A 25,552-nucleotide genomic window follows, 5' to 3' on the forward strand; every position below is an offset into this window, starting at 1 on the left:
ACTTCTGTTTGTAAACAAAGCCACTGGAGTTTTCTTTCAGCTATGCCAGACCGTTATCCTATATGGTAAAAAAACAATGAGGGGCCACTTTGGGTTTTGGCCCCCACAAAAATACACACCAAGCCCATATCTTGGCATACACCCTGTCAATCCAGGAAAGGGGTGAAGAGCATTTGCCTCCCTCCCCCTTCCTGAATCATACACCCAGTAAAGGGCCTCTCACCTATAATCCTGACCTGGTGGCTGTGGTGATCTGCATTCAAGGGGCTTATTGGGACCTGGAACCCACTTTTATCAATAAGTGGGCCCCAAACTACCAGCCCCTTATGTAAATAAGATGTGCATAGTACCTCTACTCATTCAAACAAAAAAGTAACAGTAAAAAAAGACACTTTCACGGTTTATGACAAGTGCTTTATTTAAAAAAAAAAAAGTCCCACAATGTACATCCATTGTCAATCACATCATCCAGCAATGCAGATCCATGTCACTCATGAGGAATGAAGCCCACCAAAAGAAAATAATCCCACCAGCAAATGAACACATCCTATCCTGTCACTGACCATGATTGACATCCCCTGAGGCCTTGCCTATAAAAGCACACAAAGGGGTTTGGCTTCCTGGATGATATCACTGACCGAATATGGCGATTGGCTATCCCCAACCTTTAATTTACATGGCCAGGGATTCCCAGCCAGTAAATGAATGGGACCTGGTGAAGTCCTTAGCAACTACTGACAGGAATGAAGCTGTAATATATAGTAGCAGAAGAAATAACACTACTATATATGATGTTTGGCTCCCACCGAATGAGCAAAAAGTCTTTTATTTGGATGAACACCTGAACAGCCAAAGTTTGGTCTGAACCTGTGTTTGCACTATATCGTGTGCTCAATTCTATTCTCAACCACTGCAGTCCTGACATAAACATTGCTATACAAAGCTATTTGCTACCCCCCTTGAAAAGGAACCAGTCATGAAATAAGTGTGCCTGCTAAACTAATGCCAAGCATGTGCAAAAGGACATTTCTGTGTGACCTATTATTCATCTAAATGTCAACATGATTGCATTCAGGGTATTAGCATTACAAAATAATATTAATATAATATTCTACATTTTCTTATTACTATGGAGAAACTAAATTGCTATGGTAAATAATTAGTAAATAAAAATATAGGTGCTGAAATAATTTTATTAAGGTCTTGACACTTAAATCTTACCATCTAAAATCTTACCGCAATAAAAAAGTATTCATAATGAAAAACTCAATCTCTTAAAAACTGATTGTAAATGTTCAAATAGTTTTGAAAAAAAATCAGTTTGAACATAAGCCAAACCAAAGTACTAAAAGGCAAAGTTCAGTTGCATAACTTTGTTCAAATTTGAATGTGCAAATATACATGCTTATAGGGAACAATTTCTTTTAGTTGCTAATACATTGTAGCAATTAATCTTTTTTATCCACCATTAAAACAGGTAGAATAAGGACAAGAAGAACACTACAATGCTTAACATTTAATGTGTAAAAATATGCATAAAATTAAGGAACTAAACAGTAATTTATGAAAAAAAAAAACATCCGAGGTAATGCAAAAGTAAAAGGATTCTATCTTGTCAACATATGCTGCTTCCCGGTAAGTACATGAGCAATTTCTACAACATTTTGACTCTTCCCTTTTTTCTGTAGCCTAAAATAAGATAAAAATATTTATTTTTACTTAGCAAAAAGCACTTATATGAAGCATTACATAACTGCACCTTATGTTGAATGTTGCCAAAGAGTGTTAGAGGTCATATTTAACAGTGCATGCTAGAGAGCTCTAAATAATCCTTCTACAAATGATATTACATTGCTTCTGAAATTATCCTATTTATTACAGTGGAAGGAAGTTATTATTTTTATTTTTTTTTTCATCTCATTCACAATTTTGAAAATACTTTAAGTAGTAAAGAAGTAATTCACTGCACACTAGGCATTTATATATATTAAGATACTATTGTTAACTTATAAAATGTAAAGATTGTATATAGTTACATAGTAGGTGAGGTTGAAAAAAGACACAAGTCCATCAAGTCCAACCTATGTGTGGCATAGCATCGTTTGATGATTGTTTGAAAACTGTCCCTTGAATTGGTCTAAAAAAATATATATATATATTTTTTATAACAAATATTTGTAATGTGTCTTTGGCAGTATATTCGATTATATTAGGATTATGCTTTTAAATTAATTCATAGATGTCTCAGTGGCAGACTGTAAAGATGAAAGATAATGCAATTAAGTCAGTGATTTAGTTGTATGTATGTTTGCTCTGAGTTTTCAAAAGTGAAGGTGAACATTTATATAGCAGGCACAGAAAATTCCCTTATCTTATAAAGCCCCGCAGGAGGTCTAAGGCCCAGACACCATGCAAATAACAACTTCAGTTCCAAACCGTGCTTGACCCTGCTTCTCCCATTATCTGCACTTATTTGTCAGGTAGGATGTCCATCATAGGGATGAACCTATACTGAGGTAAGGGAGGTGAGAGGGACCAAGCATGATTTCAGGAACCAAAGTCAATATTTGCATATTAGAGGTTCCCAGACTTAATGGTTACAAAGGAGTCTGACAATGTGCCAGCAAGCAGTTCACTCTAGCAAGCAAGTTCTGCCTGAGCCATATAATCTGAGGATAGATAGAATGATAGATAGATAGATAGATAGATAGATAGATAGATAGATAGATAGATAGATAGATAGCAGTGGTGGCTGGTGAAGTTTTAGGATGGGGGACAGACCCCGCCCCTCCTTTTTGACCCCTCCCACTTGGTGAAAATGGGCGTGGTTTCAGTGAAATAGTGGGCATGGCCCTAAGATGGTGTGGTTAGCGTCTGAGATGAACGAGGGATGGAGGGAGAGGGGGAGAGGGATGGAGGGACAGCAGGCCCAGATCCTACACAACAATAGAAATATGTGTGTTCTAGAAAGTTTAACAATCAGCAGATATTCCAAGCACCTGGTGTTAGCACTTCAATCATCCCAGCACCATGGTTGTTATGGTGTCAGGATGATTGAAGCGCATTATTTCTATTATTACATTGTAATATAAAATTAAATCATTCAACTCACCATAATGCAGAATCAGTGGGAGCCCTGAGCGTGTCACTAGCCACGTCGCCTGCCACCAGATGCCATCAGGTGTCCCCAGCGGAGTCCGTCCTTACATGCAGCCTGTGTCCCATAAAATGCAGCCTGTGTCCCACCAAATGCAGCCTGTGTCCCACCAAATGCAGCCTGTGTCCAACCAAATGCAGCCTGTGTCCCACCAAATGCAGCCTGTGTCCACCAAATGCATCCTGTGTCCCACCAAATGCAGTGTTCCACCAAATACAGCCTGTGTCCCACCGAATGCAAGCCTGTGTCCCACCACATGCAGCCTGTGTCCCACCTAATGCCGCCTGTGTCCCACCACATGCAGCCTGGGTCCACCAAATACAGCCTAGCCTGTTTCCCACCAAATGCAGCCTGTGTCCACCAAACGCAGTCTGTGTCCACCAAATGCAGCCAGTGTCCACCAAATGCAGCCAGTGTCCACCAAATGCAGCCTGTATCCACAAGATGCAGCCTGTGTTCCACCAAATACAGCCTGTGTCCACCAAATGCAGCCTAGCCTGTGTCCACCAAATGCAGCCTAGCCTGTGTCCCACCAAATGCAGTCTGTGTCCACCAAATGCAGCCTAGCCCGTGTCCCACCAAATACAGCCTGTGTCCACCAAATGAAGCCTGTGTCCCACCAAATACAGCCTGTGTCCACCAAATACAGCCTTGCCTGTGTCACATCGAACCCCCCTCCCCCCGTTCTCCACGGGAGCAGCACAGCGGTACTTACCTTGCTGTGTGTTGTCCTCTCTCCTGCGTTGTCTCCTTCCACAGCGTCGATGGATGGATCCGCTCCCCTCATACTTCCTGTTTCCTCTCTCCCGGGCGCAATGGGACAGAGAAAACAGGAAGTGACATCAAACTGAGATGTCAATCAAAACGCCCGGCCGTAGTAATAGATACTACCGGCGCCGGGCGGAAGCTACTCGGCGCTTCAGAAATGAAGCGACGTGTCTGCAATCTTGTGATTGCATACACGCGGTGCTTCCCATAAGTGCACTGTGTCCGGTGTCGCACTGTGTCCAGCGTCTGAACACAGTGCACTTAAGGACCTTTTTTTTTGTATTTTTTTTTTTAAAGGGCCAGTATTAATTTTTTTTTTTGTGACTGCCTGGAGGGGGAGGGGGGGGCGGCGCAGCGCCCATGCGCCCCCTATGGATGGGCCGCCACTGATAGATAGATAGATAGATAGATAGATAGATAGATAGATAGATAGATAGACAGATAAAGTTGTAGATAGAAATCTAGAAAACATTATAAGTGTGGGCCAAACGTGTTCTGTTTACCTTTTGCTAACTCGAAATAGGACCAGTGTTATACTAAAAAGATGCTTATACATAAAAAGATGCACTACTGAACTCATAAAATATATTAATCCCACTTTTTAAGTAATAATCTATTTGTTTTCAGGGTGAAAGCTTGAACAATGTATATTTTAAAGATTTTAAATATTTTATTACTTGGGAGTTCTATAAAGGCTTTTACCACCACTTCAACTGATAATGGTAAATGTGAAGAATTTACCAATACTTGCGCAGTTATCACATGCAGTTCACAAAGGTCCGCTGGATTACCTGGCAGAGATGGGAGAGATGGTAAAGAAGGACCAAAGGGTGAAAAGGGGGACAAAGGTAATGTTGATCCAAAGTACAGATTTTTCGATAAGTCAATGATTTTCTAAAAACACACAAGAAAAATTATATGATTTACTGCACACAGTAAATAAGGTGTAGGAAGAGGAACAAATAGCAGCACAGATCTGCACTCTAGCACAAACATCTCACTACTGCAGAAAGCCTTCTTACGCATGTAATCTGCATTTAAAAAAAAAAGAAATGCCTTGCACCCAGTATTGAAGCCACCAGCCTTAGGCCCCTTTCACACTGGGGCGGTGGGGGCGTCGGCGGTAAAACAGCGCTATTTTTAGCGCCACTTTACCATGGTTTTGGCGGCGGTATTCGGCTGCTAGGGGTGCGGTTTTAACCCCTGCTGGCGGCCGAAAAAGGGTTAAAACCGCCTGCATATCGCCGCTACAGGGGCGCTTTGCCGGCGATATAGCCGCGCTGCCCCATTGATTTCAATGGGCAGGAGCGGTGAAGGAGCAGTGAATACACCGCTCCTTCACCGCTCCAAAGATGCTGTTTGCAGGAGTTTTTTTTCTCTCCTGCCAGTGCACCGCCTCAGTGTGAAAGCCCTCGGGCTTTCACACTGGAGAAACAGCAGCGGCAGTTTCAAGTTGGTTTGCAGGCGCTATTTTTAGCGCAATAGCGCCTGCAAACGGCCCCAGTGTGAAAGGGCTCTTATCTTTTTATATCTTTTTGTTTTTTATTAAGTTACTAATGGAATTAAAATTTTAATAAAACAAATTATGTACATTTTCACAGGAATATGTTTAGGGAATCAGTAAACATGAATATGTTTTTCAGCTGATTGGATAATTAAAGTAAATATTCACACCATTTATTGTATGAAGATTCTCAGCTCGCTCCTTTAGTAAAAATGCAAAAGAGTTTAAACCTTATTAATAATTTGAATGTTTTTTTCAAACAGTGGGCACAAATAACTGAAAAATATACAGTATATTGTTAGTTATAATACCAAACATACTGAAAATTAGATTTAGGGTTTACATACACTTCTCCTAATTTACTCAATCATGTGCAGAGTTAATCAGTAAACAGGAATATGTTTTTCATCTGATTGGATAATTAAGTAAATATTTACACAATTTATTGTATGAAGATTCTCAGCTCCCTCCTTTAGTAAAAAATGCAAAAGAGTTTTAACCTTAATTAATAATTAATAATTAATAATTAATAATTTGAATTTTAACTGGTACTAAATAAATATCAAAAAAGGATATTAAAAAAATCACAATAAAAAAAGTACAAAATCTAGTACTAGACATCAACACCTTCTAGCTCTAGCCTCATCAAACATCTGGATTTTACCACTGAATAACAGAGGTTAGTTTTTAGTTACTGTACATAAACCCAAAACCCCAATATGGGATGTTCCAGAAGCCCCAAACTCTATGTATTTAATTGAATTTTCCACTTCATCAGGAGTAAAAGGGGAAGAGCTGTTTAATCTACTAAATATATACAAATTTGTTGCATGTCAGATATAAAATGTACAATTGTACATAATCACATCATAATGACAATATCAAGTTCCTTTTTTTCATATCAACACTTACATTGTTATAATGAAATCAATAGTGGGCACAAATAACTGAAAAATATATCACACATACTGAAAACTAGATTTAGGGTTTACATATACCTTTCTTCTGGGTCAAAGGAATGCACTTACTTGTGCTCTCCTGTGACCCAGAATCAGCCGACAGCAGGCTAAAACCCACTGTTGGCTGATATCACAGAGCTGTCCCAGTCTATGGAAGGATCCTGACAATAATGTTAGGACCCACCCAGATGCCCAACCGACAGCTGGCTTAGCCTCTGAGTCAGTCACTCCCATCCCTTTTCCCGTCCGTAGATCCAATGAGTGCAGTCATAACTCTCTACTCCAGGAACACTGAGAATTGAGCAATCAGCGGTCCTGTGATGGCTCAGTTCTCTGGTTTAGAACCGGTGGGGGGCAGCTGCAGCATCACAGCAGGGAGTTGAGTATGTATGTTTGTTTTTTCTTAGAATCCCCCACTTCCAAGATTCCTTGTTGTTGCAGAATGAGCTAACCACAATGTGCAATTGTGAGATCTTTTTTCTGGGTAAGGTAGAAAACCTGCCTCTACAGGCTGTTATTTGCCTTCATACTTTAATTGACTTATAGTACCTTGGATAGTGAATTAATTGTACTGAGGGCCCAGGGTTATCTTCAATTCATGGGCCCCCTGTCACTTTAATTGAATCATGCAACAGAATCAGTGTACAGATTTGTGTTTTGTTTCTTAAATCCTATGCAGTTGAATATTTGGAAAATATTTATATGACGGTGGCGGATAATATCAAAGAAATGCTTTGCAGTAAAGGGAAGGTTCATTTTGTGCATTAGAAACACAGGTGAGAGGCGCTAACACTTTAGCAAGTGCAATTACGTTGTGCTGCTAGCAATTCATTGTGAAAGACTAATTTGGCAAAAAGCGAAGAGCCAGCACACTAAAGTTCTGTAGGTAAACCCTTCAGAGTTGTATAGTTAATTGTGTATACAGGGATGAATCAACTCTAGTCCAAAGAGAAGATTAAAATAGTTTTATTTAGTAAAATCAGTGATGGTAACAGCACCTCAGTGCAATCAAGAGGATAAATGACAAGCATTATGATGCATACATGGAAGTTCCTGGTTCCACCAAACCGTCACAGAACAATGTGCACTACAGCTCCTGGTGGTGATAAAGATCCTGGGATTGGTAAATACACATACCCATCCATACAGCAGTGGGATGTCTAGGGAGTCCTGAATGTGCCAGGGAGAAAGGGAAGAACCGATTTGAGGTAAGTGATGTAGCAGCGGGGAGAATCCAACCAAATTGATGGCCACCCTGCGCACACAGAGCGGACTGGATGAAATGTCAGCGCCAAGCCGTGGACTGGAAGTGATGTCAAATCTTTGACAAAGAAGCTGTTTGCTTTGAAATGTGTTATAATATTTGAGAGAAGATTATTGTCCCTCTCCAGCCTCTGTTCCCATTATCGAGACCATCATTGACATCACTACCGATGCATTGCCTCTTCTCTTGCCTCATATTGTGCATTACTATATATTAATCTCAAAGGAAAGCTTTACTGATAGCAATAAAAAGATTGCCATTGCTGATGAGTTTCTAAAACAAAAGACTTGCAAAGCTAAAGACTACCATGATGAGCACCAAGTATAGAACTTGTCTGGCAACCTCATGAGCTCCCCTGGAGTCTGGGGCATCGGGTAGCCGCCTGTTTAGCCTTTATTATAATCTACTATTGCTTACCTATTTATGTAACTGCCAGTAAGATTGAAACACAAAAAATACACCTATACATAAATACACACACACACCGCAAAAATATAATTGCTAAAAATAAAACTACGCAGCCAATAAACATGTTATCATGCTGGAAAAAACTAAAATCTACATATGCCCAGCAGGTTACCCAAAAGTAATAGATATCAGTGATAATCACAGCATCTAGTTCAGATTGTATCTTACTTATGCTCATGTCTAATTTTAGGAACATGCAGGAAATTTTTCTTTGCACTTATTTTTAGTAATTAATTAGTGTTATGCCCTGTACACACGGTCGGATTTTCTGATGGAAAATGTGTGATAGGACCTTGTTGTCGGAAATTCCAACCGTGTGTGGGCTCCATCGGACATTTTCCATCGGATTTTCCGACACACAAAGTTTGAGAGCAGGCTATAAAATTTTCCGACAACAAAATCCGTTGTCGGAAATTCCGATTCTGTGTACACAAATCCGACGCACAAAGTGCTACGCATGCTCAGAATAAATAAAGAGATGAAAGCTATTGGCTACTGCCCCGTTTATAGTCCCGACGTACGTGTTTTACGTCACCGCGTTCAGAATGATCGGATTTTCCGACAACTTTGTGTGACGGTGTGTATGCAAGACAAGTTTGAGCCAACATCCGTCGGAAAAAATCCTAGGATTTTGTTGTCGGAATGTCCGATCAATGTCCGACTGTGTGTACAGGGCATTACTGTAATTTCATTTATAGGTACAACTCATGCTTTGTAGTTGATGAAAATAAAACAATGGGATGATGATATACTACTAAGGCAGTACTCACTTTTCAGCATTCTGGGTTGTTCTTTAGGAATTCAGAAAATTAATAAATGTCAGCCAAATTTGATATTGCATAATTTAGGGTGTATTTACACAATTTAAACAGTCATAAATAACTTTTGTGTGAATTCCTTCACAAAGGACAACAAGGATCTCGGGGCAGTCAGGGACCTCCAGGAAAGATTGGTCCACCAGGAGCAAAAGGTGACAAAGGTTCAATTGGACAAAAAGGAGAACAAGGTGTAAGTGCGACATCAGGTAAGATAATAATGGGGAAGGATCAGTTTATCATATATAATTTTCAATCTATTAACAGTGCTTATCAAATAAATTCTCTTTATTAAGTAATTTAGGTGGCTGATGGAATAACTGCCCTTAAAGTCACTTCATGTATATTTTATGGTTCACAATAAGCAAAAACTTAAACATCAGTTTGAGGTTTTAAAGGATGTTTGATATTAAAGTAAACCTTTTCTTTCCACAAATACTGTATATAAACATATGAGTACCTTCATAATCCGTACTATCAGCATCCATTGCTATCCACTGCACACACACTTCTTTCCTTAAAGTGTTACTAAACCCACAACAGTAAAATCAGTCTGTATATGCAGAATAACATGCTTGTTATACTCACTGTGGAACTTAAGGGGTTAATCCTCTGCATTGTGTAAAAAGGCTGTTTTATGCTGTATGCATAGATCCTCCCCCACCTGCACTGTCTATCTGGGGAAGGGTAGCCGACCTGCACATGCTCAGTTGTGTCTTTTATGATGGAGAGAACATTTACTTGTTCTCAGAGCTAGCCAGGTCACATGATATTGACATCACACATGTGGGCGTGCATACAGGCTGTAGTAGTGTTAGTAGAAATCTCCTCCTACCTGAACTCTCAGCACTGGAGAAACTGTGCAGTTTATTGTGGTATACAGATCATCCAAAAAGGTATATAGTGGAGTATCTTAATGTAAAAAAATATATTTGTAAGCTGTGGGCACTGTGGGGGGGGGTGAACTTTTTTCATATTACTGGGTTTAGTAACACTCTACAGCATGCAGTCCAAGCATGCTAAACAGTGTTGTTACTGAGAAGTGTATATTGACTTTCTCAAATGTCAGCTGCTACAGCAAGTTATCATCTCCATTTCGACTTCATTAGGGAAAAGTTTGGATTTGCATCAACCATAGTTATGCAGTGAATTTGCCAGATTTTAATACATTAAAATTAATGTTAGCCAACACCCCCCCCCCCCCAAATCACAGTGACAGGCCTAAAAGCAGATGCAGAGCTGCAATGAATGAGGTGCTATTCTTTGTTCACAACACACTGCTGTGAAGTAAATAGTGTGCAATAAAAGCACCTTTCCTTATTGACAATGGCAACCCTCATTCGTCAAATTTCTCCTGGTGTGGTCTTTCTACTTCAAACTTAGCTCATAGTCTCTGGAATTGTCATAACATTTCCACCTTCTGGAACCAAATTATGAATTTTTGGGGTGACAAACATAACTACTCCAACTGGACCCATTTTTATGTCTCTTTGATTGCAGCAAACATATTCCATCAAGTTCTTGTGGCCAACTTCCCTAGTGGATCCATTTCTGTTTACTGACAGATTGCAGAGTTATTCTCAAAACTTGGACCACCTTGGTGGACCCAACCATTGCAACTATAAAGAAAGAGCTAAAAACTCAGATGTATAAAGTAAAATTAGATGACATAGTAAAGAGTTTTTGGACCCATCAAGCACTTCTTTGTCAGAAAGAGGCTTACCATGGAAATTACACTATCTATCGAAGAGTTATCTCTGATCATGACATCAAACAAATACACAGAATAATATGCCAAGGCAGACCTCACTAATTCCAATGGTAGACTAAGAAAATTGAGTACTGTTCGTGATACTTTGTCTTTTGCACTAACATATAATTTTTCATGGACGAGCTTTCGGGGTGTGTCCCCTTCTTCAAGGTCCAAGCAGTACTGATTCACAAAAGTTTTAGCAGAAGGTAAAATGTTTAAACAAAACAAAACAAAACAAAAAAAAATCTCTGAGGGAAAGGAAAAAGAAAAACAAACACATACAAATCAATGTGTATGGCAATGGCAATAAAGCTATGAGCAAGTGAGAAAAGACAGAGGAAAAGCTATAGACTAGAGGGGGGATGATAGTCGGCTACAATACGGCATACGGCTACAATCATCTCAAGTACAATGGTAGACTGAAAATCTAGTTATGATATCATGTACTTATTGTGTTACAAAGTAGGAAAATAATGGGGATTGTAAAAGTGCCAAGGTCAATACTCCACAAAAAAAATGTTGATATATGATAAAAAAATCTATTTTATTACAATTTCAAAATCTTTAAAGACAAGTGTATATTAAAACCATCACAAGAAGAAGACGTGTGGCTTGAGCAATGATACAGAAACCTCAGCTCCACATGTTTCGCCAAGATATGGCTTCTGCAGGAGTCTTATGAGTGCTGCAAACGCTATCAGATATAAATGAGACATACAATTCATATTTAAAATACAATACAAAAAAGTATTACCCAATCAAATATAACAAAACATAGCCTTTGGTGTACATTAGATGATTTTTAAACACTTCATGCATCAAAGCAGGGAGGACTAGTCCAGGATTATATGAGGGACGGGTGCCATGATTAAGCACCTGCAGGGAATAAGCGGAATTTCAATGTTTCAAAATTTGCAGCAATAGAAAAAAAATTTAGAATTTTACCTTAAACACAAGAAGAGAAAAAGGGGCACTGCCAGAACTCAAACTTGTTTGTCATGCTTTCACAAAAGATTTATCCTCGCCACTACTATGGGGTGGGACAGGACCGGAGGGGTGTAAGGGAAAGAAAGCCTATCCCCACTTAGGTTATACCTTTGCAAAAAATAAGTGAATGAATCATACATTTGTAAAACCCTTCCCATAACTAAGTCAGATATCCAAAGACTCCAGATATAATGCAGCCCCTCTTCAGTCCGCTACAGTCCGTTACAGTAAGCAGGAGAGATGGACAGAAGAACAAGTACCCGCTGAATGCTGGCACTGCAAGGAATAAGGGTAGATAACTGCAACAAACTTCCCATAAGCAAGCATACCCATCTATCACCTGCATTTTTAAAAACAGCTCTTACCCCGTCCCAGGTCACTGTGCCAGCTGGAGATCAGCCCCACAAGCAACACAGCCATGGCAAAACAACCGCGCCGTGACGACCCTTGAATACCCCTCCGATCCTGCCGGCGTCTGGCTTCACTGCCACAACCCCAGGGAGTCCAGATTGTATTCAGAGCATAGAGGCCCAGCAAGGGGCCAAAAAAAAGTGATGACCCCACCCTAAGGAAGCAGCCAGAACCTAGCCCACAAAAACAAGGGGAAGAGCACCCTGGGCGTCCGTATGGTAACCCAAAACCTCAAGCCAGCCCTGCGAGCCAAGGTGCACAGACAATTAATGGAAAAAAAAAAATTGACACATAATCCAAAGTTAATTCAACCATATATCCCACCTCAGAGCACCCTGTCAGTACAGCATTACCCCAAAGAATCCTAAATATTTGAATATTTATACATTGTGGTTGCAAAAGGAGTTGGTCAATTAAGCCACCTAATTTAAATAGAAAACTAGATTACATTTCAAGGCCAATAGCATCCGTGGACACTGCATCAGGTTTGGCCCACCCACAAATTATTTAAAGAAAGGGCTTAAAACTTAAGGCATCATTGAGCCCTGGGGGGCTGCTAAATTGTAGCTCCAGCTACATTGTAGTTTCCCGCTGCAGTAGCAACTTGTCCACATCACCTCCCCTCTTATGTTGGGGAATATATTCAAGAGCAAAAAAATGCATCTTAGTTAGATCAAACCCATGATATAGACCCATGTGTTGACTGATCAGGGTCTCCAGCTTTTTCTTAGAAACCAACGCTACATGATCTCAAATTCTGTGGAAGAATGCTCTTTTGGTTTTGCTAATATAGAAGGCTCAACAGTCATATTCCATATAATAAACTACACAGATTGACAATCTGCAAAGAACTGGAGTCTAAAGGTTTGTTCATTAGGCAGAGTGATCTGCTGTGCCTTAAGGATAAAGCCACAGTAATTAAATCTGCTGCAGGGGGCTGTTCCTGGGACCTTGGTGCTCACTCTATTTTTGACTGAATTGTGGCTGTGGACCAGTCGGTCCTTGAGAGACTGTGATCTCCTATATGTGATTTCAGGATAGATATTCACATATTTGGATAAAATATCGTCCACTAGTAGAAGATACCAATATTTCTCCATGATTTCAAGAATCTATCTCTGATGGCCAGAGTAGTGTGTGATTAATCTTACAGTGCATTTGGGAATTTGAATTTGTTTTCTTGCTATGGATCACTGGGCCAAAGATCAGGCAAGAGATGTCCTGATACAGTGATTGCATTTGACCACTAACACTGCTCGGCGGTGGATAGGCATGAACTTCAAATATGGCGCAGACGCCTCTCGAGCATGCGCGTGGTGTCACTTCTGCCGCAGCACGGGACAATTTTGGTAAGAGCTGTTTTTAAACATGCAGGTTATAAATGGCTACTCCTGCTTATGGGAGGTTTGCTACAGTTATCTACTCTTATTCCTTGCAGTGCCAGCATTCAGCGGGTAATTGTTCCTCTGTCCCTTTCTCCTGCTTACTGGGATGGTCTGTATATACTGGGTAAGAGGGGCTGCATTATATCTGGAGCTTTTGGATGTTTGACTTAGTTATGGGAAGGGTTTTACAAATATTCGCTATTGTCTTCCTAATTCTCCTCCCAATCCAATCCGGAATCAGGACCTGAGACCCGATTGGCCGGGAGGAGAAGCGGTCGTATTGGCCGCTGCACCGAGGGAAGGAGGAGAGAAGGTGCAGTGGAGGAAGCCTCCAAGTCATCGAGGAGGAAGCAGCCACCAAGGAGGAGCCTAAGCTGCCCACAACCTAGATGTGGTTAGTGTGGGGCCAACCAACCCGGGGGTGGGGTGGGGGTGTAAGTGCATGGCCGACCAATGGGGGGTGGCAGCTGGTGATGTCTTGCTTGCTGCCCCCCCAAAATATAAAGCACCAGCCTCCACTGGTCACTAATATTATCCTGGACTAGTACTCCCTGCTTTGATGCATGAAGTGTTTAAAATTGATTGAATCTCCTAAGTACACTGGTAGGATATTTTCCCCCAAATGATCTAATGTACACCAATGGCTACGTTTTGTTATATTTGATTGGGTAATACTTTTTTGTATTGTATCTTAATTATAAATTGTACTGTATGTCTCATTTACTGTATATCTGATATCATTTGCAGCACTCATAAGACTCCTGAAGAAGCCATATCTTGGCGATACATGTAGAGCTGAAGTTGCTGCATCATTGCTCAAGCCACACGTCTTCTTGTGATGGTTTTAATATATACTTTGTAGTCTTTTAAGATTTTAAAATTGTAATAAAATAAGATTTTTTATCTTATATCAACATGTTTTTTGTGGAGTGTTGACCTTGGCACCCCAATCCCCATTATTTTCCTATTTTGCACATTTTTGCTTGGGATGTGGTGTCCTTGATCCTTTGTCTTAATACAAATCTAATTGTGTTTACAATTTTCTGATGTAAGGACAAGCCAGAGTTTGACACCTAACCACATACCTGGTGCTTTACTTGTTTTTCCTATTGTTTGTTATTCTTTTTGTCAATGCTTTATTACTAATTCCTCTTAGCCCACATCCTAATTGGGTTTTTCCAGATATATAATCTGGAGGAGTAGCACTCTTTTACTGCTGATACCTAGAGGATCTGTATCATATACTTTGCTCTATTGGCGGCACTAGGCTGCCCAGGTGGGAAAATCTCACTTCTGCACTTCTATCGTTACCTTTTTAATTCTTAGTAAAGAGCAACTTCGTTCATGGGTAACTGGTACATGCATTGAGAATCTGCATTTTGCCTAATTTATATTCCCATGACTGTAGACACCATGTTGACATTACTCCTGTATTACTGCATGTATGTTCATTGGTAACCTCCAATGTTACGCTTTGTATTGTTTATCTGCAAAAATGAATACAAACTTTATTTTTTTTAAAAAGCACCACACATTCCCCCCTATCACTAGTTTAAATACAAGCTAGACAATCACCCACTAAAAACAATGACAGGCAGGCCTAAAATGAAAGGCAGAGGTGCCACACATGGTGATAACAGAAGGAGGGCAGGTCCTGTGAGATAAAATGACGGTGAGGCCACATACAAAGTGGCCAACAAATTCAGCCACAGCAAATACAAGAGATAGCTCTGCATTGGGGACTTTCACCCTTCATACAAAATTGCCCTGCTGCTGGGCCATTTCTACCAAACCCTTCTTTTTTTACCTTTAAAAATGGTGCAGTGGAGTGCTACCAAGCTTTCTGTTGATTAAAGCAAGCTTAATACAGCTTGATGAAAACACTTGTCACTGCTAAAACCATCTGAAAAAAGCCTTTTTAATGGATATGATTCAAATATTAGTGGATTGGGGTGCTGATAAAAAAAAATTAATTCTACAGCCGAAAATATGCTGCCCGAGTGCATTGCTGCTGAAAGTCATGCTGTTCCAAACACCACATACAGCTTTAGGGCATTACATAAACCTGTATTTTTCAGAAAATATTTTATTTTCAATGTCACCCTCAAAGTCATATAAAAAAGCACTTCCATTACTATGTTTTTTTTTGCATTGGCATTCACTGACTCCCCACAAGGGACTGCAATTTCTCTAGAGAATTCTCCTTCCACTGACTTTGATAGGGTTTGCGGGAGAATTTTCAGTTTGCAATTTATGTGGGAAATGTGCATTCCTCAAACTCCTAGTAAACTGAACCTTGCCGGATTGACTTATCCCTAGACTTCATACCTAAGTATTAAAGATGAGCGAGTCTGTCCGGGTTTTGATTTCTAGGGAGATTGTTGAATTCAGTTTAATGGCCACAAAACCTGAACTTAGAGTTTAACCTCATTAAGATCTATACAACATGCCCATTTTCGGGGCTAATAGGAAAGATGTTATCATAAAAATGGGGCATGGGGAGCAGGAGACTGCCATGGGAGACAATTTAACAAAGAGGGTCCTTCTTTTAATGCAACTGTGAGTTCAATATAGGGAAAATAACAATCCTTTAAATTACATGCTAGGAGATGCCTTAAAGCTGTATGCAGTGTTACAGAACAATAAGACAAATGGCTGCTAGGAATCTGGCGTTTTATAGCGAGGGGCTAGCACATAGCAAAGATCCTATGATTGACTATTTTAAGTCAGCTGATATAAGCTCAAAGTTTATAATTAGTTGATTGCTGTGGTGATGTACAAGGTAGATGGGTCCATGCACAAGCTGGTGCATAAGTTAGGTGGGTCTGCTAACCTCGAACATGTTGTGTTTGCTTTAAACTCATGTCAGACCTGAACTAAACCCTGTTGATCAAGCCTAAATCTTTAAATGATAGCTGTAAATGCATTTAATGCTGGTCTTTCTAATTAGAGGTTGATACAGTCAAGGAGCAGTTGAAGGTGTTTGAAAGAGAGCTACATCTGCTTCAAGCAAGCCTTAATAAATATAATAAAAGTAAGTAACACTTATATAGTGATTTATGGATGTTTACATTTTTTTTTTAGCAATTTACTTTTCTTTTTATTTTCTCTTGATCTAAGAAGCAGGGAAATCAATCCTTGTTTTCCAGTGTACCACCACAATCGGAAATCCCCAATCCTGGCATTACGCTCTGCCCACAAAGTCAGTAAAATAATAATGATGTTAGAAAATGAGTTAGTCTTTAACTATTACTGTATTATGAAACAAATAAATCTCTCACTTTAGTGCAATTATTCCATTGAAAGATATAGACTTTAGATCACAATAAAAACATAGGTATTTATTCAATATTACAAATCTCTCAACTTGGTAACCTGTAGTGAGTGCCCAGTATGTGTTGATGCGTGTTAACCAGCTATTATGGTCTATTCATAATAAAAACAAATTCTTGTGCTACATGAAAACTTGTACCTTATAAGTATTAAGGACAGTTGCTGTCAAAAAAATTGCATAATGCAACTTGAAGATAATACTATAAACCTATAACAGGAACAGCACTATCTTCCCAACCAAAACAGTATATTAATTCTAAACCATGAACAGCACTCAACAAATAATTAAATATTGTTAATAAAATATTATCAATCAAGTCGAAATGAAAGTCCACACTTCCAGTGCTCAGTGTGACATGCTGATATTCACTCCACATACATACAAATGTGCTGATCCCCCAACCTCTCCCACACTCACCAGAGAGACTGGACCCCCTTGTATAAACAAGTGAGTCAACAGTGCTTCTCTATCTCCCAGGGATGTATGGTCTCTTGAATGCAAAGTTCTTCTTTGTTGTTCTTAAGGGTGAATCCAAAGTGCCCACAGAGCAGTATAAGGTATGTATATCAGCTTAAAGAGAAAACAGCAGAAAGCTTTCCATGGTAAAATATGGTATATCCCCAATAAAAAAACAAGAAATTATACTTACTAGGATAAAAATACAATTATCCTGTAACCACGAAGTGCTACTGCAGCGTGTCCTCCAAATACATAAAATGGCATTTACGGAAACCCCGACCAATGCGTTTCATCATCATTAGTGGATGTCCTCAGGAGCAGGTGATTTGTATTTTCATAATTGTAAGTGTAATTTAGCCCTTAAGCCTGGGGTCCAGGGTTGGTATTTCATGCAGTTCCTTGCCATCTTGCAGTGGGTAAGCCTTATAGCTTAGTCTGGTGTTTGAAATCAGTAACATTATATGTATTGTTTATATTTCTGTATTATCTGTTAACTATTATTAATTTCTATATATGTAGAGAAAATATGCATCCCCTTTCTACCCCCTGAAGAAGCAGCTTGCATATGTAGAGGACTACACTGTACTTGGAGAGTTTGCTTCCTTTATTCAGCTGCATTGTTCTCCAGAGTTCTGGAAATGTAGATATACCAATCAAGAGAAACACTCTCCATAAAATGAGGGGATGTTTTGTTGATTTCAATTTGCTGTATGTTTGTTTTTAAAGAACACAATTTGTGTAATAAATTTGTATTTTGATATAAATCCATATATTGGAGCATGGGGTACCAGTAAGAAAATGTATTACCATTTTTTCTTAATAGACCCATAATCTTTAGTATTGTTTTTGGAAGACCAAAGCAGCTCATTCTATTTCTTAATCGTATACAATACATTATGCTCAGTATACACTAAAAAAAATATTCTAATATACACATACAGCACATTAAAATCAAACCATTTACACTGACATGTAGAATATTATATCTTTATTTAGCCTTTTACCTAAAGATTTACTTCACCTACCAATAGTAACAAATGCCATCTCTATTAAATAAATATATTAACCCATAATCTGTTTTGCTTAAAATCTTTCAGTTCTCCTCTTCCATGGTGGTAAACAAGCTGGTGATAAAGTGTTTGTGACCAATGGTCTTGAAGAAAATTTTGAAAATGCCCAGAAGACATGTAAAGAAGCTGGAGGAAACTTGGCTATGCCAAGAAATGCAGCAGAAAATAGTGCTGCTCAAGAGATTCTTCAGACTAAGGGAGAGACAATCAAAGCTTTCCTGGGTATATCAGATTTACAGGTTGAAGGGATATTCAAGTACTTGACAGGAGAGAAGATTACGTTTACAAACTGGAACCTAGGAGAGCCAAATAACAGCAAAGATAATGAAGACTGTGTAGAGATCCAGGACAATGGGAAATGGAATGACATTCCATGCAATTTACTGCGACTTGTTATCTGTGAATATCAATAGAATTACTTTAAATTATGGCAGAAGTATATGTATATCTTCTAAAATAAGTGTATGCAATAAAAAAATCAAAGTAATTTAATATTAGAAACATGTACATGTTTGAAAATGAATGATCTGACAGTTCTTTTTACGTGTTTTAAAGTGCTAAATCTCAAGAATTTGGTAGCATAGAATAGTATAACGAAAATTACTCACTTAGAGAAAAAAAAAACTGTTTACTGAGTAAAAGGAATGGAAACTGAGACATTAAATTATATAGTATCCACCAGGTGGCACAATGGATACATCTGGTGTAAGATATTGCCACGTCCCAAAAGGCAATACAGTGTATATTTGGAATCTAAAATATGGACTTTTTAGGCACAGGAACTCTAATGCCCTGTACACACGGTCGGACATTGATCGGACATTCCGACAACAAAATCCATGGATTTTTTCCGACAGATGTTGGCTCAAACTTGTCTTGCATACACACGGTCACACAAAGTTGTCAGAAAATCCGATCGTTCTGAACGCGGTGACGTAAAGCACGTACGTCGGGACTATAAACGGGGCAGTAGCCAATGGCTTTCGTCTCTTAATTTATTCTGAGCATGAGTGGCACTTTGTGCGTCGGATTTGTGTACACACTGAAAGGGTTTAAAGTATTATAGATCAGGGTCTGACATCACTCCTAGTCCTATCACCGACAGGGACCCTGGAGAAGTACTCTTCATAAACAAGACACAGATACAGTGCTATAGTTTGCTCAGAGTAAATCTGATAAGCTTTTATTTGTCACTCGTTTATATAAGAAAAATAATGATGATACGACATTATACAATCATTATAGCTACACACCATGTGCGTCATGGGACCTTTCTCTGTTATCCAAACAATTATGTTCCAGACATACAATACTTAACAATATATGTAATACATAACAAATTTAGCTTATTTACAGTACAACAGTATTTATGTTCTGAGAAATCACAGAACAAGCTAATCTATGAGAAGTATTTTCATGCGAATCTGCGTATGCAAATTCCTAAGACAAGATAAGGTTTATGTGACATTTAAACAAGTTATTGACAACTTAGCATGATATTCTAAAATGGATTCTAATCCTAAGATGGAGTCTTAGTTGCTCAAGACAAACTATACATATTCTTTCCCACACGATCAGAATTTCCAACAACGGATTTTGTTGTCGGAAAATTTTATAGCAAGCTCTCAAACTTTGTGTCGGAAATTTCGATGGAAAATGTGTGATGGAGCCTACACACGGTCGGAATTTCCGACAACAAGGTCCTATCACACATTTTCCGTCGGAAAATCTGACCGTGTGTACAGGGCATAATACAACTAGTAAGATAAAATAGTATTTTTTTATTTATAACAAATGCAAATTAACATGCTGAAAAGGTAAGTTAAAGATGGCTATCAGATATTGCCATAATAACATTATAAAAAGAACGGAATCTCAATTGCATGCAGAGGGTGTGCCATCTTGAGTATGAGGGAGGAACAGTGATACAACACATTACCTTTTTTTTTTTTTTTTTTTTTTTTTAAGAAATCAAAACGAGATACAGATGCCAAAAAGGGGTATCACAAAAGAGAAATGTTACATAGATTAAGGCATATCACAATAAAATATTTTTTTTTCCAAGGTGGTAATGATCTGTATACCAAAAATACAATATAAGATAAGTAACATTCATCTCAAAATTTAGGGGGGGGGGGACAAAAACAAAAAAGGAGAGTTGAGAACTGAATGGATCATCTAATATACAGTCAGGTCCATAAATATTGGGACATCAACACAATTCTAATCTTCTTGGCTCTATACACCACCATAATGGATTTAAAATGAAACAAACAAGATGTTCTTTAACTGCAGACTTTCAGCTTTAATTTGAGGGTATTTACATCCAAATCAGGTGAACGGTGTAGGAATTACAACAGTTTGTATATGTGCCGCCCAATTTTTAAGGGACCAAAAGTAATGGGACAGATTAACAATCATCCATCAAACGTTCACTTTTTAATACTTGGTAGCAAATTCTTTGCAGTCAATTGCAGCCTGATGTCTGGAACGCATAGACTTCACCAGATGCTGGGTTTCATCCCTGGTGATGCTCTGCCAGGCCTCTACTGTAACTGTCTTCAGTTCCTGCTTGTTCTTGGGGCATTTTCCCTTCAGTTTTGTCTTCAGCAAGTGAAATGCATGCTCAATCGGATTCAGGTCAGGTGATTGATTTGGCCATTGCATAACATTCCGCTTCTTTCCCTTAAAAAACACTTTGGTTGCTTTCGCAGTATGCTTTGGGTCATTGTCCATCTGCACTGTGAAGCGCCGTCCAATGAATTCTGAAGCATTTTGCTGACTATGAGCACATAATATTGCCCGAAACACTTCAGAATTCATCCTGCTGCTTTTGTCAGCAGTCACATCATCAATAAATACAAGAGAACCAGTTCCATTGGCAGCCATACATGCCCACGCCATGACACTACCACCACCATGCTTCACTGATGAGGTGGTCTGCTTTTGATCATGAGCAGTTCCTTTCCTTCTCCATACTCTTCTCTTCCCATCACTCTGGTACAAGTTGATCTTGGTCTCATCTGTCCATAGGATGTTGTTCCAGAACTGCTTTTTTAGATGTTGTTTGGCAAACTCTAATCTGGCCTTCCTGTTTTTGAGGCTCACCAGTAGTTTACATCTTGTGGTGAACCCTCTGTATTCACTCTGGTGAAGTCTTCTCTTGATTGTTGACTTTGACACACATACACCTACCTCCTGGAGAGTGTTCTTGATCTGGCCAACTGTTGTGAAGGGTGTTTTCTTCACCAGGAAAGAATTCTTCGGTCATCCACCACAGTTGTTTTCTGTGGTCTTCTGGGTCTTTTGGTGTTGCTGAGCTCACCGGTGTGTTCTTTCTTTTTAAGGATGTTCCAAACAGTTAATTTGGCCACACCTAATGTTTTTGCTATCTCTCTGATGGGTTTGTTTTTTCAGCCTAATGGTGGCTTGCTTCACTGATAGTGACAGCTCTTTGGATCTCATATTGAGAGTTGACAGCAACAGATTCCAAATGCAAACAGCACACTTGAAATGAACTCTGGACCAGTCCATGGGTGCAGGTGAAAGTGCTAAAGAAGGACCTGTAGTCTTCTGAAGAGAGAGTTGCTGATATGAATGCTTGCCATCCCCTAAAGAAGCGTTTATTGGAGGGAGCCAAGGACACGTCCAAGAGAGTTTTTTGTCGATACATGAGCAGCAATAGTTATCGTTTGAGTTAGTTGGGTGTGAGATTGAAGTCCATTGTTTCAAGATGGTTCTTTGTGCAACTAAGAGGTAGATAAAAGTCCAGGGTTTGTGATGGAGGTTCATTCTGGCAAAAAGTTGTGTCTGAGGAGAGGGATTCCAAAATCCAAAAACTAGAAGGAGAGGGTCTTTTGGAATTTGGAGTGAGGTGACTCCTGATATAAAAGAGAGGACTTGGTCCCAGAAAATTGAAATGTGGCTGAAGAAAATTGCTGGTGTTCTTTTGATCCTATTAGTACCACAGTCAGGCAGCTAGACTATTTACAGTTAGTGCAGTGCGTCCTGCTCACAGTGTTCAGCTAAAACTACAAGTTAGTGTGGTGCGTCCACCTCACAGTGTTCAGCTAAACCTACAAGTTAGTGTGGTGCGTCCTGCTCACAGTGTACAGCTAAAACTACAAGTTAGTGCTGTGCGTCCTGCTCATAGTGTTCAGCTAAAACTACAAGTTAGTGTGGTGCGTCCTCCTCACAGTGTCCAGCTAAACCTAAAAGTTATTTTTTTGCGAGCTCTGCACAGTGTTCAGCTAAAGCTACCTGTAGAAGGTTGGTGGTGTTTTCCTGATCCTATCACTACCGCAGGCAGCTAAAAAAGCTACAAGTTAGTTTTTTGCGAGCTCTGCACAGTGTTCAGCTAAAGCTACCTGTAGAAGGTTGGTGGTGTTCTCATACTACAGGCAGGCAGTTGATTTTGCTAGCTGCAGTATCAGTACATATCAGTACCACCACCACCAAAGCCCCAATTTTTCTGCCCTTGTTCAACAGGGGCATGTAATTACAATTCTTGATCTAATATTTCACAGCAGGGCCCTGTGAGGGCTTACAGTGTTGTGGCCACAACAACACCTAAGGCCCAAATTTCTGCTGAGTATATAGGGCAGGCCCCTACTTTCAAACATCTAACTTACAAACGACTCCTACTTGCAAATGGAAGGAGACAACAGGAAGTGAGATGAAATCTACCCCTAGGAAGGGAAATTCTCTCCTGTAAGAGTTAATATGGGAAAAACATTTCTCCTTTCCACTGATGCTTTCTAATCCTTGTTCCACAAAAAACCCCAAATTTTCAAAAAACATTTGTCATTGGGACAAAAACTGAGGTAAAATCTTCTGAAGAGGAGGAAAGACAGCAAAACAAATGTCACAGGGGTGATAACCCTTCCCTATGTTTTCCAAAAAGCTTAAAAAAGATTTTTTGGGTGGAGCTAAACACGTTAAAAATGTACCCGTTAAAAATTACAAACAGATTCTACTTAACAACAAACCTACAGTCCCTGTCTTGTTTGCACCGCCTGTATACTGCTGTTCAGAGTATATAGGGCCTGGTGGCCCCACACCTTTCCTTATTTTAATTTGGGTGCGGGGTTCCCCTTAATATCCATACAAGACCCAAAGGGCCTGGTAATGGTCTGGGGGGTACCCATGCCGTTTGTCTCACTGATTTTCATCCATATTGCCAGGACCCGACATTACATTAAACCCACAAGCAGTTTTAAATGAGATTTTTTCCTTTAAAAATGACATTTTGTGCAGGGACTGTTCTAAACACGGGAAACACGCGCCACTTTACAGGCATACTATATAAATATAGTATTTCACTTTTTTTTTTTTTTTTTACTTTAAGCATCATTAAAATCACTGCTCCCGAAAAAACGGACGTTTTTAAAAGTTTTTTTTGCATCGATACAAGTCCCCTGGGGTAGGACCCGGGTCCCCAAACCCTTTTTAGGACAATACCATGCAAATTAGCCTTTAAAATGAGCACTTTTGATTTTGAACGTTCGAGTCCCATAGACCTCAATGGGGTTCTAACGTTCGTGCAGATTTTCGGTCCGTTCGCAGGTTCTGGTGCGAACCGAACCGGGGGGTGTTCGGCTCATCCCTATGCAGGACTATAGACGATGAGCCAAGGAAGGTTTCGGTTGAGAACATAGAGGTCAAAGTGTGGATGGAGGGTTGAATTTCTCAGACAAAAAGGTAATCACTTTTAGTTGCATTTCTCTCCAGGATTCATTTGGGATAAGGCGTAATATGCTGTTGTACCCTTTGAGCACCTTTGTCATCCGGGAAGTCTTTGCCCCAGTCAACACCTGTTGAGGAATGAAAAGAGGGAAGCCATTTGCATATCAAAAGGTCGCTATGTGTACAAGATGGAGTGAGAACCTTGATTCAGTAGTTGGTCAAGTAAGGAAAATTGAAATCTTTTTCCTCTGTCCCTACATTGAGTGGTGATGAAACTCATGCTGGTAGGAAGTATTTTTGAGCAATGTGGTGAATGTGAGTGGAAGACCAGATTCCAAATTAACTAATGTTGAGGACGTTGCCAGCCTTGGTTCCTCCAGTTCTTGTAGGTGGCGTTATCAATGCCTGGAGGAAAGTTTGGATTGCCTTAAACAGGTAAAAATCTGGAGACGAAGGGAGAGAGGCCTAGTTTCTTTCGGGTATCTCTCCAATCAATAACAGTGTCCCTTAGGAGTAGGTTGTGTTGTAGAGCTGGTTGTAAAGAGTTCCACTTACAGTGCAGCAGGGCTCAGAGAGAGAAAGGGTAAACCATCTTTGATTCAAGAGTTCAGTTGGAATATCGGGAGGTCTCTGAAATCCAGTCTAAACCTACACGCAATAGACAAGCTAGATTGTAAACCCTAATATTAGGGAGAATTTGCACCCCCTTCACCTGAACAGGACCAGAACTAGTGAAAGAGGTCCTTAAAGATGGCAATGTCAGAGGGTGGGTTCGCTGTGAAAATGAGTACATCATCTACAAAGAGTGAGTTGTGATGTTCCAAATTGTCAATATGTATCCCTTGTAATGGGGCCAATTCAGATAGGAACCTGGAAAGGGTTCTATGGTTAAATGAAATAATAGAGGGGAGAGGAGACACTCCTGCCTGGTGCCCTTGAAAAGGAGAAAGTCCTCTGACAGAAGACCTGCCACAACCAGCCTGGCCGATGGAGAGGCATACATAGTCTCAATGACATGGCTGAAAGGTCCAGAGAAGTCCAGACTGGACAGGACTAACAAGAGCCACTCAAAACTGACGTTATCAAAAGCTTTCTCTGCGTCCAGGGTGATGATGGCAAAGTTCTTCCCTGGGTTGGCTTTGGCATGTTCTAGGACCATTAAGACCTTGCAAATGTTGAGGGAGGCAGTTCTTCCCTTTACAAAGCCAGATTGTGCTGGGTGAATTACTGAAGGAAGTATGTCTGTGAGCCTGGTTGCAATGATATTGGACAGGATTTTGACGTCTAAGTTTAAAAGGGATATAGGCCTGTAGGAACCTGGCTCTAGTGGATCTTTTCCCTTATTTGCTAAAAGTTTTATAATGGCTTGTTTGCCGGTAGGAAGATAGGGGCCTCCAGCACATATCCCATTGTAAACTTCTAAAAGGGAGGGTGTGACAATATTCTGAAGTGTTTTGAAGAATTCACTCGTGAAAACATCAGGGCCTGGGCCCTTGTTGGGGGCTAAGTGTTTGATGGTGTTGGATAGCTCTG

The 25,552-nt window shown here is 39.8% G+C and overlaps 1 protein-coding gene across 1 annotated transcript; it reads left to right on the forward strand.

The window, feature by feature from the left end:
* Window positions 1–1,369: 1,369 nt before the first annotated feature.
* Window positions 1,370–18,835, forward strand: LOC141106237 (pulmonary surfactant-associated protein D-like). Its single transcript, XM_073596849.1, has 5 exons — window positions 1,370–1,635; window positions 4,553–4,773; window positions 9,028–9,144; window positions 16,422–16,505; window positions 18,362–18,835. Exons 2-5 carry the CDS (start codon window positions 4,569–4,571, stop codon window positions 18,745–18,747), a joined length of 792 nt encoding a protein of 263 aa, XP_073452950.1. The 5' UTR covers window positions 1,370–1,635; window positions 4,553–4,568; the 3' UTR covers window positions 18,748–18,835.
* Window positions 18,836–25,552: the final 6,717 nt, after the last annotated feature.

The sequence above is a fragment of the Aquarana catesbeiana genome, linkage group LG08 (genome assembly GCF_042186555.1).
Source record: "Aquarana catesbeiana isolate 2022-GZ linkage group LG08, ASM4218655v1, whole genome shotgun sequence".
Taxonomy (NCBI): domain Eukaryota; kingdom Metazoa; phylum Chordata; class Amphibia; order Anura; family Ranidae; genus Aquarana; species Aquarana catesbeiana.